The 13593-nt window shown below is 44.3% G+C and overlaps 2 protein-coding genes across 3 annotated transcripts; both read left to right on the plus strand.

Moving 5' to 3' along the window:
• Window positions 1-920: 920 nt before the first annotated feature.
• LOC136695349 (protocadherin gamma-A11-like) lies at window positions 921-7240 on the plus strand. 2 transcript variants are annotated; one of them, XM_066669387.1, is made up of 3 exons: window positions 921-1136; window positions 4158-6766; window positions 6880-7240. In XM_066669387.1, the coding sequence occupies exons 2-3, from the start codon at window positions 4403-4405 to the stop codon at window positions 6898-6900; spliced, it is 2385 nt and encodes a 794-aa protein (XP_066525484.1). In that variant the 5' UTR covers window positions 921-1136; window positions 4158-4402; the 3' UTR covers window positions 6901-7240. The 2 variants fall into 2 exon arrangements, with proteins under 2 accessions (XP_066525484.1, XP_066525486.1); XM_066669389.1 differs by lacking the exon at window positions 921-1136 and adding an exon at window positions 1357-1421.
• Window positions 7241-10228: 2988 nt separating this feature from the next.
• LOC136694960 (protocadherin alpha-8-like) lies at window positions 10229-12725 on the plus strand. The gene has a single exon (XM_066668773.1). It carries the CDS (start codon window positions 10326-10328, stop codon window positions 12723-12725), a length of 2400 nt encoding a protein of 799 aa, XP_066524870.1. The 5' UTR covers window positions 10229-10325.
• Window positions 12726-13593: the final 868 nt, after the last annotated feature.

Below are 13593 nucleotides of genomic sequence, written 5' to 3' on the forward strand. Positions count from 1 at the left end.
AAGTGCTCTATATGTTCAGTCAAACCCACTGTGGTATAAAGAAAATGACGTAATGCGTGAGAACAACCCAGTGAGGCAGGGATGGGGCTGAGGGCGTCACGTGGGTTTGAGAAACTCCACCACAAGGGGCCACTGTTCACCAGAGAAATGTATACAACACTGACATGACCATCTACATCACTGAGACACAGACAGGGACACAGTTCAAACAGCAACTACAAATAATATCAGATCAAATAAAAATCAATAAACAATAATAATAATAAAAATAATGATAGCAATAATGATACATATATTAATAATAATTATTATTATTGATCTGGGACGTTTGCAAGGCGTTTTTGGGCTGTATTTAGCTGTTTTTTGGTTGTTTTAAGTTTTTTTTTGTTTTGTTGCTGTCTGTAATTATTTGTGATTTTTTTTTTATTGTTTATAGTCTGGTGTATGCTGTGACTGGGGTTGTTTGGGAGATGTTTCTGAGCTGTTTAAGTGCTGTCTGGTTCTTAAACACAATTATTAACAACCATTATTAAGTAAACTGATTTTTTAAAAGTATATATTTTATTATTTGCTATCTTAAAAAAGAAAAAGAAAAAAGAAATCACATTGATCAGCCATATAGGATGTTTCAGCGCTCCTGTGTCAGGATCACTCCCTGTTCTCTTGTTTTGGTCTAGTTTTCTCTTTGATCTCTTGTGTGTTTTGATGCTGTTCCCTCCTCCTTTTGCGTCTTTAGCCACGCCCCTCACCTGTGAGCCCTCAGTGTGATTGCTCACAGGTGTTGCCCCTTGCTCGTTCCCTTTATAAGCTCTGTGTTCATTGTTCTCTGGTCCTTCTGGTTGGTTTGTGTTCCTAAGCTTTGTCTGTTTTTTTTTCTCTCTCCCTCTCTCTTCTCTTTCCTTCCCCTCCTCTAAATTAAACTTTGTTCATTTTTTCAAGGTTTCACCTACACGCTTGTCTCAGCTCATGCACCCCGTGGCATTATTGTCCATTCTCTCAGCACCACTGACCATAAGGGAGCACTTTGTAGTTTTTTAGTTACAGGCTATAGTCCATTTTTTGCTCTATATACTTTATTTTCCCATTTTTACCGTGTTCTTCCATGTTCAGGACCCCACAGGACCACCACAGAGCAGGTATGACTGGATTGTGACCACTGACATAGTGGTGGTGGTGGATCAGACACAGCAGTGCTGCTGGAGTTTTAAACACTACACTCACTGTCCAATCTGTTCAACACCGCCCTCGTTGGTCCACCTTGTAGATGTAAAGTAAGAGACAGTTTGTGTTTGTGGTCCTCTACTCCATCAGAGGAATCAGGACACTGTTGGTTGGATATTGGATGTTGATTGGACTCTTCAGTCCAGCAGCACTATCTGATCTACTCCTACCGGTACGACACACATTAACACCACCACCATGTGAGTGTCACTGCAGCACTGAGAATGAAATGAAAATGGATGAAATGTGCAATTATTTGTCATTATGCAATGTACAATGAAATGTGTCTTCAGCATTTAACCCATCTGTGTCAGACAATCACACTATTACACTAGGGGCTTTGAACACACACAGCAGCAGGCAGTCATTGGTTCGGTGCATTGCCTAAGGACCACTCAGCCACGGACTGAGGGAAGAGGACAGTGCTGTTCCTTCACTCCCACCACCCCTTAATTTCCTGCAGGTTGTGGGAATTGAACCAATGACATCCTAAGCCCTCTTCTCTAACTATTAGGCCACGGCTGCCCACATCAAACCCACACGGACACAGGGAGAACACACCACACTCCTCACAGACAGTCACCCGGAGGAAACCCACGCGGACACAGGGAGAACACACCACACTCCTCACAGACAGTCACCCGGAGGAAACCCACGCAGACACAGAGAGAACATACCACACTCCTCACAGACAGTCACCCGAAGGAAACCCACGCAGACACAGAGAGAACACACCACACTCCTCACAAACAGTCACCCGGAGGAAACCCACGCAGACACAGGGAGAACACACCACACTCCTCACAGTCACCCAGAGGAAACCCACGCGGACACAGGGAGAACACACCACACTCTTCACAGACAGTCACCCGGAGGAAACCCACGCAGACACAGGGAGAACACACCACACTCCTCACAGACAGTCACCCGGAGGAAACCCACGCGGACACAGGGAGAACACACCACACTCCTCACAGACAGTCACCCGGAGGAAACCCACGCAGACACAGAGAGAACACACCACACTCCTCACAGACAGTCACCCGAAGGAAACCCACGCAGACACAGAGAGAACACACCACACTCCTCACAAACAGTCACCCGAAGGAAACCCACGCACACACAGAGAGAACACACCACACTCCTCACAAACAGTCACCCGGAGGAAACCCACGCAGACACAGGGAGAACACACCACACTCCTCACAGACAGTCACCCAGAGGAAACCCACGCGGACACAGGGAGAACACACCACACTCTTCACAGACAGTCACCCTGAGGAAACCCACGCAGACACAGGGAGAACACACCACACTCCTCACAGACAGTCACCCGGAGGAAACCCACGCAGACACAGAGAGAACATACCACACTCCTCACAGTCACCCAGAGGAAACCCACGCAGACAGAGAGAACACACCACACTCCTCACAGACAGTCACCCGGAGGAAACCCACGCAGACACAGGGAGAACACACCACACTCCTCACAGACAGTCACCCGGAGGAAACCCACGCAGACACAGAGAGAACACACCACACTCCTCACAGACAGTCACCCGGAGGAAACCCACGCAGACACAGAGAGAACACACCACACTCCTCACAGACAGTCACCCGGAGGAAACCCACGCAGACACAGAGAGAACACACCACACTCCTCACAAACAGTCACCCAGAGGAAACCCACGCAGACAGAGAGAAAACACCACACTCCTCACAGACAGTCACCCGGAGGAAACCCACACAGACACAGAGAGAACACACCACACTCCTCACAAACAGTCACCCAGAGGAAACCCACGCAGACACAGGAAGAACACACCAACTCCTTACAGACAGTCACCCGGAGGAAACACATGCAGACACAGGAAGAACACACCAACTCCTTACAGACAGTCACCCGGAGGAAACCCATGCAGACACAGGAAGAACACACCAACTCCTTACAGACAGTCACCCGGAGGAAACCCATGCAGACACAGGAAGAACACACCAACTCCTTACAGACAGTCACCCGGAGCGGGAATCGAACCCACAACCTCCAGGGCCCACAGTGTGTATATATTTTGAAAATAAAAATGAGACATATGAGGTGTGTTTTACAGACAGTGATCTGGGACTGATAACATTATTTTAGCTAACGCTAGATTTACATTTGTTTCCACTTTGTACTTTGTCAAGTCAATAGTAAGATGCTGTTGATATTTAGTGCTGATATTTAGTTAATAATTTAGTTTTTTTAAATTGATGCTTAGTGTAAATAATAAGGTAAAGGTTTAATTTCAATCAGTTTCACATTCAAGCCACAAATAAAAGTTTAGTTAGTGGCTGAACAGAAGAATTAAAAACGGTTCAGGTTAGGAGTAACTTTATGACCCACATGCTGTTGTTCCAATATACAACATAGTGATTTTATAGTGTTTATAAAGAATGAACAAACATGTTCTTAACACTGTTCCTCTGACTGGATATTAGTATTACCTGAATTTGCATGTATTGTTTTATAACAAAATATCAGTCTCTCTCTCTCTCTCTCTCTCTCTCTCTCTCTCTCTCTCTCTCTCTCTCTCTCTCTCTCTCTCTCTCTCTCTCAAATATAAATAGTATATGTTATAGACATAGGGGGTAGATGAATACATACACAGGTGAAACTACACACGTAAATCTGACGGCTCTACAAGGGTTATTTAGTTTAAAAAATGGTTCCCTAGAACCTTGAACACTCTTGTATGATTAAAGAGTTATTTGCATTGTGAAAGGGTTCTTCGGTTTGATGGAGAATGTCAAGTGTTCAGGGTTCTACACAGAACCATTTTCTTCATTAAAGAACCGTTGGAGAAGCATCATTTTTAAATGTGTAACAATAGCTATTTAGCTTCTCTCTCCCTTCTTTTTTTTCTCTTCTTATTTCATTATTTAATTTTCACCCAAAGAAACTGCAGTTTTAAACGTGGACACAGGGTGGCGCTGTAAGAAAAGAAACGCTTATAATGCAGTGCATTGCATATTCTGTGGAAGGATAGACGAGGCGAGGCAGAGCCGAGGGTCTTTTCAGTCTGACACAGGAACAAAGACCAAGAAGGACATGAGGGGCATCCAGCGCCACTCAGTCCCAGTTAGATCCGTTTAATCGGGAATGCTCCCTGAGCCCAGTCTCTAGTTCAGCGCGGTGGACACGATGGCGTGTGGAAAGCCGCGGGGAAGATGGCAGAGCGCGCGCGGTGTCCTCCGTGTGTCGTGTCTGCTGCTTCTTTGCGCCGGGGTGTCTTCGGAGATCCGTTACACTCTCCAAGAGGAGTCGAAGCTCGGGACCGTTTTGGGGAATTTAGCCAAAGATCTGGGCCTGGACTCGACGGCTTTGGCCGGCAGAAATCTGCGAATAGTGACGATCGGGACAAAGCAGGAGCTGTTTCAGGTGAATCAGAGAGAAGGGGCTTTGTTCGTCGACCGCAGGATCGACAGAGAGGAGCTGTGCTCTAGAAGCAGCCCCTGTTTGATCAGCATCAAGGCGGTGGTGGAGAATCCTCTGGAAATGCAGCAGGTCGTGGTGGAGATTGTGGATGTTAATGATAACGCGCCTGTGTTTATAGATGAGCGTTACCATTTGGAGATCGTTGAATATGCAGTGACAGGAGCACGGTATCAGCTGGAAGGAGCACACGACCCAGATGTAGGCTCCAACGCTTTACAGGCTTATAAACTCAGCCCGAACCCGTTTTTCCGTTTGGAAACAGACGATTTAGGAGACGAGGGGAAAATCCCTTTCCTTGTTCTACAGAAAGCCCTGGACAGGGAGAGCAGCGCGAGGCATGATTTAATATTAACCGCAGTGGATGGTGGGAAGCCTCAGAGAACGGGAACTCTGAGCATCACCGTGGTGGTCTCAGATGTCAATGATAACCCCCCTGTTTGTGGGAAGCAGAAATACACAGTGACGGTGAAAGAGGACGCTCCCGAGGGTACGTTCTTGATGCGGATTAACGCCACAGATTCGGATGAAGGTGTGAACGGGGAGGTTGAATACACACTGAGGAACGCGTTTAGGAACGGAGCCTCAGAGCTGTTTGAGCTGGACAGAGGAACAGGAGACCTGCGGATCAAGAGCGGCCTTAACTTCGAGGAGAAGCAGGTGTATGACTTAAAGATTGTGGCAGCGGATAAGGGAGCAGTGTCTCTGTCCACACAGTGCAACGTGCTCGTGAAAGTGGAGGATGTCAACGACAACAAACCTGAGATTGACATCACCTCGCTGTCCGGTCGAATCCCAGAGGACGCGCCTCCGGGAACAGTGGTGGCGTTAATGGGGGTCACAGACCTGGATTCGGGTATGAACGGGAAGGTCGTGTGCTCTTTACCCAAAGACATACCCTTTGAGCTCAAGCAGTCCTCGGATTCCAGTTTCTACTCATTGGTGACTAAGGAACATCTGGATAAAGAGTTAACGCCCTTCTACGACATCGCTATTACAGCCACGGATCTAGGAGCGCCCCCACTATCATCAGCCGAAATCATTCACGTTGACGTGATAGACATTAATGACAACAGCCCCGTATTCCTCCAAAGCCCCTACATCTTCTACATCTATGAAAACAACAAGCCAGGCCACTCCATCTTCTCCCTGAGCGCTGTAGATGTAGACGAGGGCGAGAACGCCCGGGTTTCCTACTCTATAGATCGTCTGAACTCAGACCAAAGCGTGACCTCGTTCCTGAACATCAATGAAGCGAACGGGACCGTTGTCGCGCTGAAGAGCTTTGACTTTGAGAGCGTGAAGTGGTTCCAGTTCCATGTGCTCGCTACAGACTCTGGAAGTCCAGCTCTGAGCAGCAACGTCTCAGTGAAGGTGTTCATTCTGGATCAGAACGACAACGCTCCAGTGATCTTATCTCCAGTCAGCGCTAACGGATCTGCTGAAGGGCTGGAGGAGGTCCCCCGCAACGTGAACGCAGGACATCTGGTCACTAAGGTCCGAGCCTACGACGCAGATATCGGCTACAACGGCTGGCTGCTGTTCTCCCTGCAGGAAGTGAGTGACCACAGTCTGTTTGGTCTGGAGCGCTACACGGGACAGATAAGGACCCTTCGGCCGTTCACGGAAACAGACGAGGCTCAGCATAAACTGCTCGTACTGGTCAAAGACAACGGCAACGTGTCCCTCTCGGCGACAGCGACTGTGCTCATCAAAATTGTGGAGCCCAAAGAGGCTTTTGCAGCTTCTGATGTTCCCAACGCAGTCAAAGACGAGGAGGACAGTGACGTGACTTTTTATCTGACCATCACTCTGGGCTCGGTCTCAGTGCTGTTTGTGCTCAGTGTCATTGTCCTGATTGTAATGCAGTGCTCCAAATCTACACACTATTCCTCCAAGGATTTACAAGATACAAATTATGACGGGACTCTGTGCCACAGCATCCAGTACAGATCCGGAGATAAGCGCTACATGTTAGTGGGCCCCAGAATGAGTATCGGTTCTACTATAGTACCGGGCAGTAACGGGAACACTCTGGTGGTACCGGACCGCAGGAGCAGAGCCTCTGGGGAGGTAGGAGCTGGTTATTATTCTGATTGTGACGCTATATGTGCTAATGTTATGGCTAAAAATGGTGCAGTTGTATGGATACCACTAGTTAAATGACGTTGTATCAATTTCTTAAGAGGACACATCAATCAAAATAACGTCCTTGTGAGGATCACCACAGAGCAGGTATTTGGGTGGTGGATCATTCTTAGCGCTGCAGAGACACTGCCTTAGTGGCGATGTTACTGTGTGTTATGCTGGATCAGAAACAGCAGCGCTGCTGAAGTATATAAACCCTTCAATGTCACTGCTAGACTGAGAATGGTTCACCAACCAAAATCCAGTTAACACCGTCCTGTGCCCACTGATGAAGGACAAGAAGATGACCAACCAAGAATTAAGTCAACCATGGTCAGGGGATTTAATAAAATGGACAATGAATACGAAAACCAAGCAGGTTATTTCACTGTTACACTCAAAAAACTCTCTGAGGTGGTACCCTCAATGGTACATATTCGTACCTTTAATTAGGGAACGTAATTTTACTATATTCTATTATAATTGTACATTTTAAAATTGGGTTAATTTCCAATGCTTAAGTTAAACTCCAGGATGTATATTATGTTCTCTCACTCTCTTTTTTTATTATACATAGTTCTATAATGAAAAAATACAAATATTCACATCTCCTTCTGGAGAAGACAATGTTATGTACCTTCAGACACCACTCTAAAAAATGCTGGGTTGAGCGAGTTGGGTAGTTCTGTTTGGGATATTTCTTTCTCTCTGGTTCTATATAACACACTGTTTGGGTTAAAATGACCCAGATGCGGGATTACTGTGGTTTCAATCCAGCACTGGGTCGGTCCCTGTGGTTCCCGCCCTTTATCTCAGTTTGACTGTGAGCACCGGAGGACTACAGACAGAGCGGCTGTGTTACATTTTTAAGGTGAGTGCTTCTAAGTAACTATCATAAATGATCGTTTATTGAGGTATGTTCGACTAAAAACACTACTTTTGGGTTTGTCTTGGCGCTGTAACGTAGCCGAACCGTTAGCTAAATTACAGTTTAAGTGCTAACAAGTGTTAGCTCGCTAACAGAACCAAAGTTTTAACTGAAATAAATAGGGCGAGGGGAGTAAACAAAAGCATTTATAGAGATCAAAATACATATAGCGTTGTTTCTTTGTGAAGTCTTGTATGTTTAGCTAATGTGTTTAAAGCATTTATTTGAAGTATGTTGTCGAAGCTTTAGCCGTTACCTCACGGCCTACAGACAGCGGGTGTGTTCCAATTCACTCCGTGCTCCCTCCGTAGTTTTCAAGAGCAAACATATTGGGGTTAACACGCAAACAGTGCATTGTTTATCAATAATGTGCAACATGAGCATGTGTCTGAGTCGCAAAATTATACACAGTCGAAATATCATACACAGTTTGAGCGAGTAAATATCCGCGCGCAGCAATATACTCGCGCGTGCGCATAAACCTTCTTGCGCGCTCCAAGTGTCCCCGCGCGTGCAGAATTGTGACACAAAAATAAAGCCCAAACAGTGCACACGTATGTGTTTGGGTTTTTGTAACAAATAAGACAGTCAAACTATTACATTAATAAATAATTACAATTTATATAATGTCATTTATATCGATTTATTATAAATAGCTTATCCATTTTGAAAGCAGGGTTAACAGCTTGAACAATGTTATAAATAAATATATATATTTAAATAAATAAATCGTTATTTATTTATTATCATTTGCTCTTAAGGTCATCACCGGACTAAAGACACTGCAGCAGTTTCACACACCGCTGTTTGAACTGCTTTCACTGGTGTAAACTGGTGATTAACACATTAAACTAACTCTAGCTTTATCCATATCCGTTTCTAATTTCAGAAGTAAACTCATCACCTATTTTATAGAGATGAACTGCACCATAACACACCGACCACTAGCATTGGGTTCTCTGATATGTTTTCCTCTTTAGTCCAGGAACATGGAGCAGTGTCTGAGTCCATGAGGAAACAGAAGAAGCTCTTCATCTTGGTACAGGAGCGTGGCACAGTGAACTGAAGGTGTTCTGTTGCTGTGGATCAACTTTGGAAAATACAACTCTCCTTAAAGCTTATTAAATGTAATTCTTAAGTGCACAAATATCTTTTTGTTTTCTAATCGATCATTACATGTAAAATAAGGACTGCCAAGACTTTTAAACAGAAGAGTACTTATCTTCCATCGTGTTAAATTTAGGACATTAACAACAATAATTCTGCATTAAAAATATGCAGAGCTGTGTTCTTTGTATAGGATATTATTGTTATTATTATTACTATTATTATTATTATTATTATTATTTAATGCAAACATTTTCTGTAGTTTTAATAAATGTTGTATACTATTTTACAGGAAATGAAATAAATAAAACTTGTATGACTATAGTTGAGTGTGTGTGTGTGTGTGGGGGGGGGGGTGGGCTGGGGGGGTAACGTTACATGAACAAGAGTAGTACCCCAATGCTGGGTTGCCAAATTGACCCAACTTGTGTTATTTAAATCCAGCCTGTTGTACCTTTTAAACATACATTTACACTGTTTGTATCTTTTGTGACTAATAATGTACCTTTTTATCTGAGAGTGCTGCTGTAAGTACAGCTCCTTCCATTTGTTGTGTTTTACATACAATTTAAATTTTAATGAACTACATTTGAACTAAAAATACTATTAAATTGTGAATAATTTGGCACTGAACATGATTTCTTAAATATCTTTTCAACTATGTTACATTTAGTAAATATGCTTTAATAATGTGTCAGGAATTGTATATCTTTAGAGCGTTTTTATCATAATTTTATGAATATTAAATAAAAGCAGGGGATTCCAAAATCATGACTGAAATATAAACTTGTTTAACTTTAATAACTTCTCAGTGTTCTGTTTAAAGTGGCCTTTTCCGTGTTGGTTACAACTAATTTTTTGGACTTTCAGCTTTACAAACTTTTGAATGCTCTTCTTGGTTTAAATGGCTATTTGTTTCGATTACAATATTAAACAGATATAATTTATAGTCTGCCTTGTTGTTGTGGTGTTTTCCACGTCACTGTAAGCCTGTTTTTGTTGACTTTTTCCATATTTTAATTCATTGGAACCCAGTGTGCGGGAGCTGTCCATAACGTTTGGTGCTGAAATTGAATTCTCCACAGCGCAAGTAGCAAAAATACAGCATTGACTTCTTGTTAAACTGTAATTTATTTAGTCCACGGATAGTTTACATGCACTCTAAGGAGTGAACATTAAAAACAACTGGGTAAAGACGCCGTGCAGGACTGAGAGGTCTCCACATGGCGTCAGTGTTACACCAACATTATATTTAGTAACAAACCCCGCTCCGCTGACTGCGTTGGGGGTGGTGGAGCTGTTTTGTTCAGAGAGTGAGCCGCGCGAGGCGTGTATGGTCGCGAACCTCATTCTGTGCCTATTTCTCGTCGCATTCATGAGGCGACGTTTTCATTTTCAAGCTGGGTAACATTGGATTAACGAAATTTCCAATATTTTGGTGTTCTGTTGGCTGGTAAACGTTCGTTAACGATGGATAAACGCAGACAAAGGCGGAGATGGGAGCGCTGGTGGATTACTCTGTGGCTTTCTTTTCTTTTGTGCTTCGTGGAACGCATTTCAACTCAGATACGGTACTCCATTCCAGAGGAGGTAAAAGAAGGGTCTGTGGTTGGAAACATCGCTAAGGATTTAGGTCTGGATGTCAGTACTTTGGCGGACAGACGGTTTCGCATCGTTTCTGGGCCCAAGGACGATCTTTTCCAGGTAAATCAGAACAATGGCGTCCTGTACATTCACAAAAAAGTGGACAGAGAGGAGATCTGTGACGGTAATGATGTCTGTTTGATAAATCTAAAAATTGCAGTTGAGAATCCTTTGGAAATCCACTACATTGGGGTCGAAATTACTGATGTAAACGACCATGCTCCTAGTTTTGCGGAAAAACATTTTCATTTAGAGGTAGCAGAGAATAAATCTCCAGGGGCACGGCTTGACTTGCAACCTGCGCGTGATCCAGACGTCGGCACCAATTCTATCCGCAGTTATAAACTTAGTCAAAATGAGCATTTTTCTTTAGAGTTGAGAGATGGCGATGAAGACAGGCTGCCTACCCTCGTCCTGCAGAAATATTTAGACCGTGAACGTGCACTGACCCATGAATTACTGCTAACGGCTATAGACGGTGGAAACCCACCCAAATCTGGCACCCTGAATATAACCATCACTGTTCTTGATACAAATGACAATCAGCCTGTTTGTAGCCAAGACATGTACTCCATATCCTTACAGGAGAACGTTAGTGTTGGAGCCACTGTAATGAAAGTAAACGCTACAGATCCAGATGACGGTATCAATGGAGAGATTGAGTATTCATGGGGTAGAAATACACAGAACAAAATCAAAGACATTTTTGAGGTAAACCACATTACTGGTGAGATTACTGTAAAGAAAGAGATTGATTTTGAAGACAGTCAGATCTACAGATTAAACATCCAGGCCTCAGATAAAGGACAGCCCCCTCTCACTGTCATTTGCAGAGTTACCATCAGAATACTAGACGTTAATGATAATGAACCTGAAATAGAGGTTACCTCAATCCTGACTGTCGTTCCAGAGGACTCAAAACCAGGAACTGTTATATCTCTAATCAGCGTCACAGATAAAGACTCTGGGATGAATGGCAAGGTCGTTTGTAGCCTCTCAAAAGACGTTCCATTTGAACTAAAGCCGTCTGTTGAAGAGAACATGTATTCTTTAATTACTAAAGGGAGCTTAGATAGAGAACGTGTATCTCAGTATAACATTCTACTAACAGCCACAGACCTGGGCCAGCCTCCGCTGTCCTCAGTGAAGACTCTGAGTGTGCAGGTGTCAGATGTAAATGACAACACCCCAGAATTTCCTCGAAACCCTCTGGAGCTTTATCTGACAGAAAACAACAGCCCTGGGGCCTCCATATTTTCAGTAAGCGCTTCTGACCAAGACCTGTACGAAAACGCTGCCATCAATTACCAGATCATCAGAGGTGACGCCAGGCAGAACGACATGACGTCATTCCTGAACATCAACCCCGAAACCGGCGTCATCCACGCGCTGAAGAGCTTCGACTTTGAGAGCGTGAAGTGGTTCCAGTTCCACGTGCTCGCTACAGACTCTGGAAGTCCAGCTCTGAGCAGCAACGTCTCAGTGAAGGTGTTCATTCTGGATCAGAACGACAACGCTCCAGTGATCTTATCTCCAGTCAGCGCTAACGGATCTGCTGAAGGGCTGGAGGAGGTCCCCCGCAACGTGAACGCAGGACATCTGGTCACTAAGGTCCGAGCCTACGACGCAGATATCGGCTACAACGGCTGGCTGCTGTTCTCCCTGCAGGAAGTGAGTGACCACAGTCTGTTTGGTCTGGAGCGCTACACGGGACAGATAAGGACCCTTCGGCCGTTCACGGAAACAGACGAGGCTCAGCATAAACTGCTCGTACTGGTCAAAGACAACGGCAACGTGTCCCTCTCGGCGACGGCGACCGTGCTCATCAAAGTTGTGGAGCCCAAAGAGGCTTTTGCAGCTTCTGATGTTCCCAACGCAGTCAAAGACGAGGAGGACAGTGACGTGACTTTTTATCTGACCATCACTCTGGGCTCGGTCTCAGTGCTGTTTGTGCTCAGTGTCATTGTCCTGATTGTAATGCAGTGCTCCAAATCTACACACTATTCCTCCAAGGATTTACAAGATACAAATTATGACGGGACTCTGTGCCACAGCATCCAGTACAGATCCGGAGATAAGCGCTACATGTTAGTGGGCCCCAGAATGAGTATCGGTTCTACTATAGTACCGGGCAGTAACGGGAACACTCTGGTGGTACCGGACCGCAGGAGCAGAGCCTCTGGGGAGGTAGGGGCTGGTTATTCTTCTTCTTTCTTGTTGTGCTAGAGCACAATCCTCGTTAAATTAACGAGTTTGTTTATTAACTGTCTAATAGAGAATACACCAGGCATAACTTTAACTTCTGGAAAGTAAATTTGTTTACTTTTTAATTTATTTTTAAAGCGTGATTGTCAGAGTGGTCCATTATTCCTGTGACTAATTTGTGACTGGGCTAAACCGTGTATGCCTCAGTGAGAGTATTGTGTTGTGGTGTTAGCAAACAAGTGATAAAACTTCAGCTGAAGGAAGCAGCTGACTCAGGAGAGCAATGATTCCAAGATGAACTGCTGGGTTTGACCTCAGGTGCGCTGTGAATTCACCCTGGCTGAGTTGAGTTCTACTAACCTTCCCCTGTGGTTCCTTTCTTCCATTGTATTTATTTGCCATAGTACAAAATGAGATTATATTATTACAGTGTTAAGATTATTTTAATATACCGTTATTTTCTGCTGCTGTTAGCGTATTTAATAATTGTCCACTCCTTTATTTTACTTAATTATAGTTTTATGTGCACTGCAGCATGTCAGACAGAAGCCCTGACACCTAGAGTAATGTACTGTGGAGCTGTCCACACCAAGTGCTGAACAGGTCATCTCCTTTTTTCTAATTGTTTGCTGAATACAAATAATGCACCTTTGTATGAGTTTATTGGGTTGCTGATGGTGTTGTACTATTTGCTAATGCTGAAATAAATATTGGGGGGGGGGGGGGGGGGGGGTACATTATATGAACAAGAGCAGTACATTTTAGAATTTACATATACATAACCCAGCTTGGGATGCTGTAACCAAACCATGTATTTTCTATTGGGTAAAGGCCCAACATCCCAGTTCCCTGGGTCAAACCCCTTAACCCAATCCCTTAACCCAAGACA

Source organism: Hoplias malabaricus, chromosome 4, assembly GCF_029633855.1.
Source record: "Hoplias malabaricus isolate fHopMal1 chromosome 4, fHopMal1.hap1, whole genome shotgun sequence".
Lineage (NCBI taxonomy): Eukaryota > Metazoa > Chordata > Actinopteri > Characiformes > Erythrinidae > Hoplias > Hoplias malabaricus.

What these genes read in the sequence shown, in the direction of transcription:
- LOC136695349 (XM_066669387.1), top strand. Translation starts at nt 4,403, where the DNA reads ATGGCGTGTGGAAAGCCGCGGGGAAGATGGCAGAGCGCGCGCGGTGTC. An exon ending in GGAGCAGAGCCTCTGGGGAG is followed by an intron (nt 6,767 to 6,879) that starts GTAGGAGCTGGT and finishes CAATTTCTTAAG; the next exon opens with AGGACACATCAATCAAAATA.
- LOC136694960 (XM_066668773.1), top strand. Translation starts at nt 10,326, where the DNA reads ATGGATAAACGCAGACAAAGGCGGAGATGGGAGCGCTGGTGGATTACT.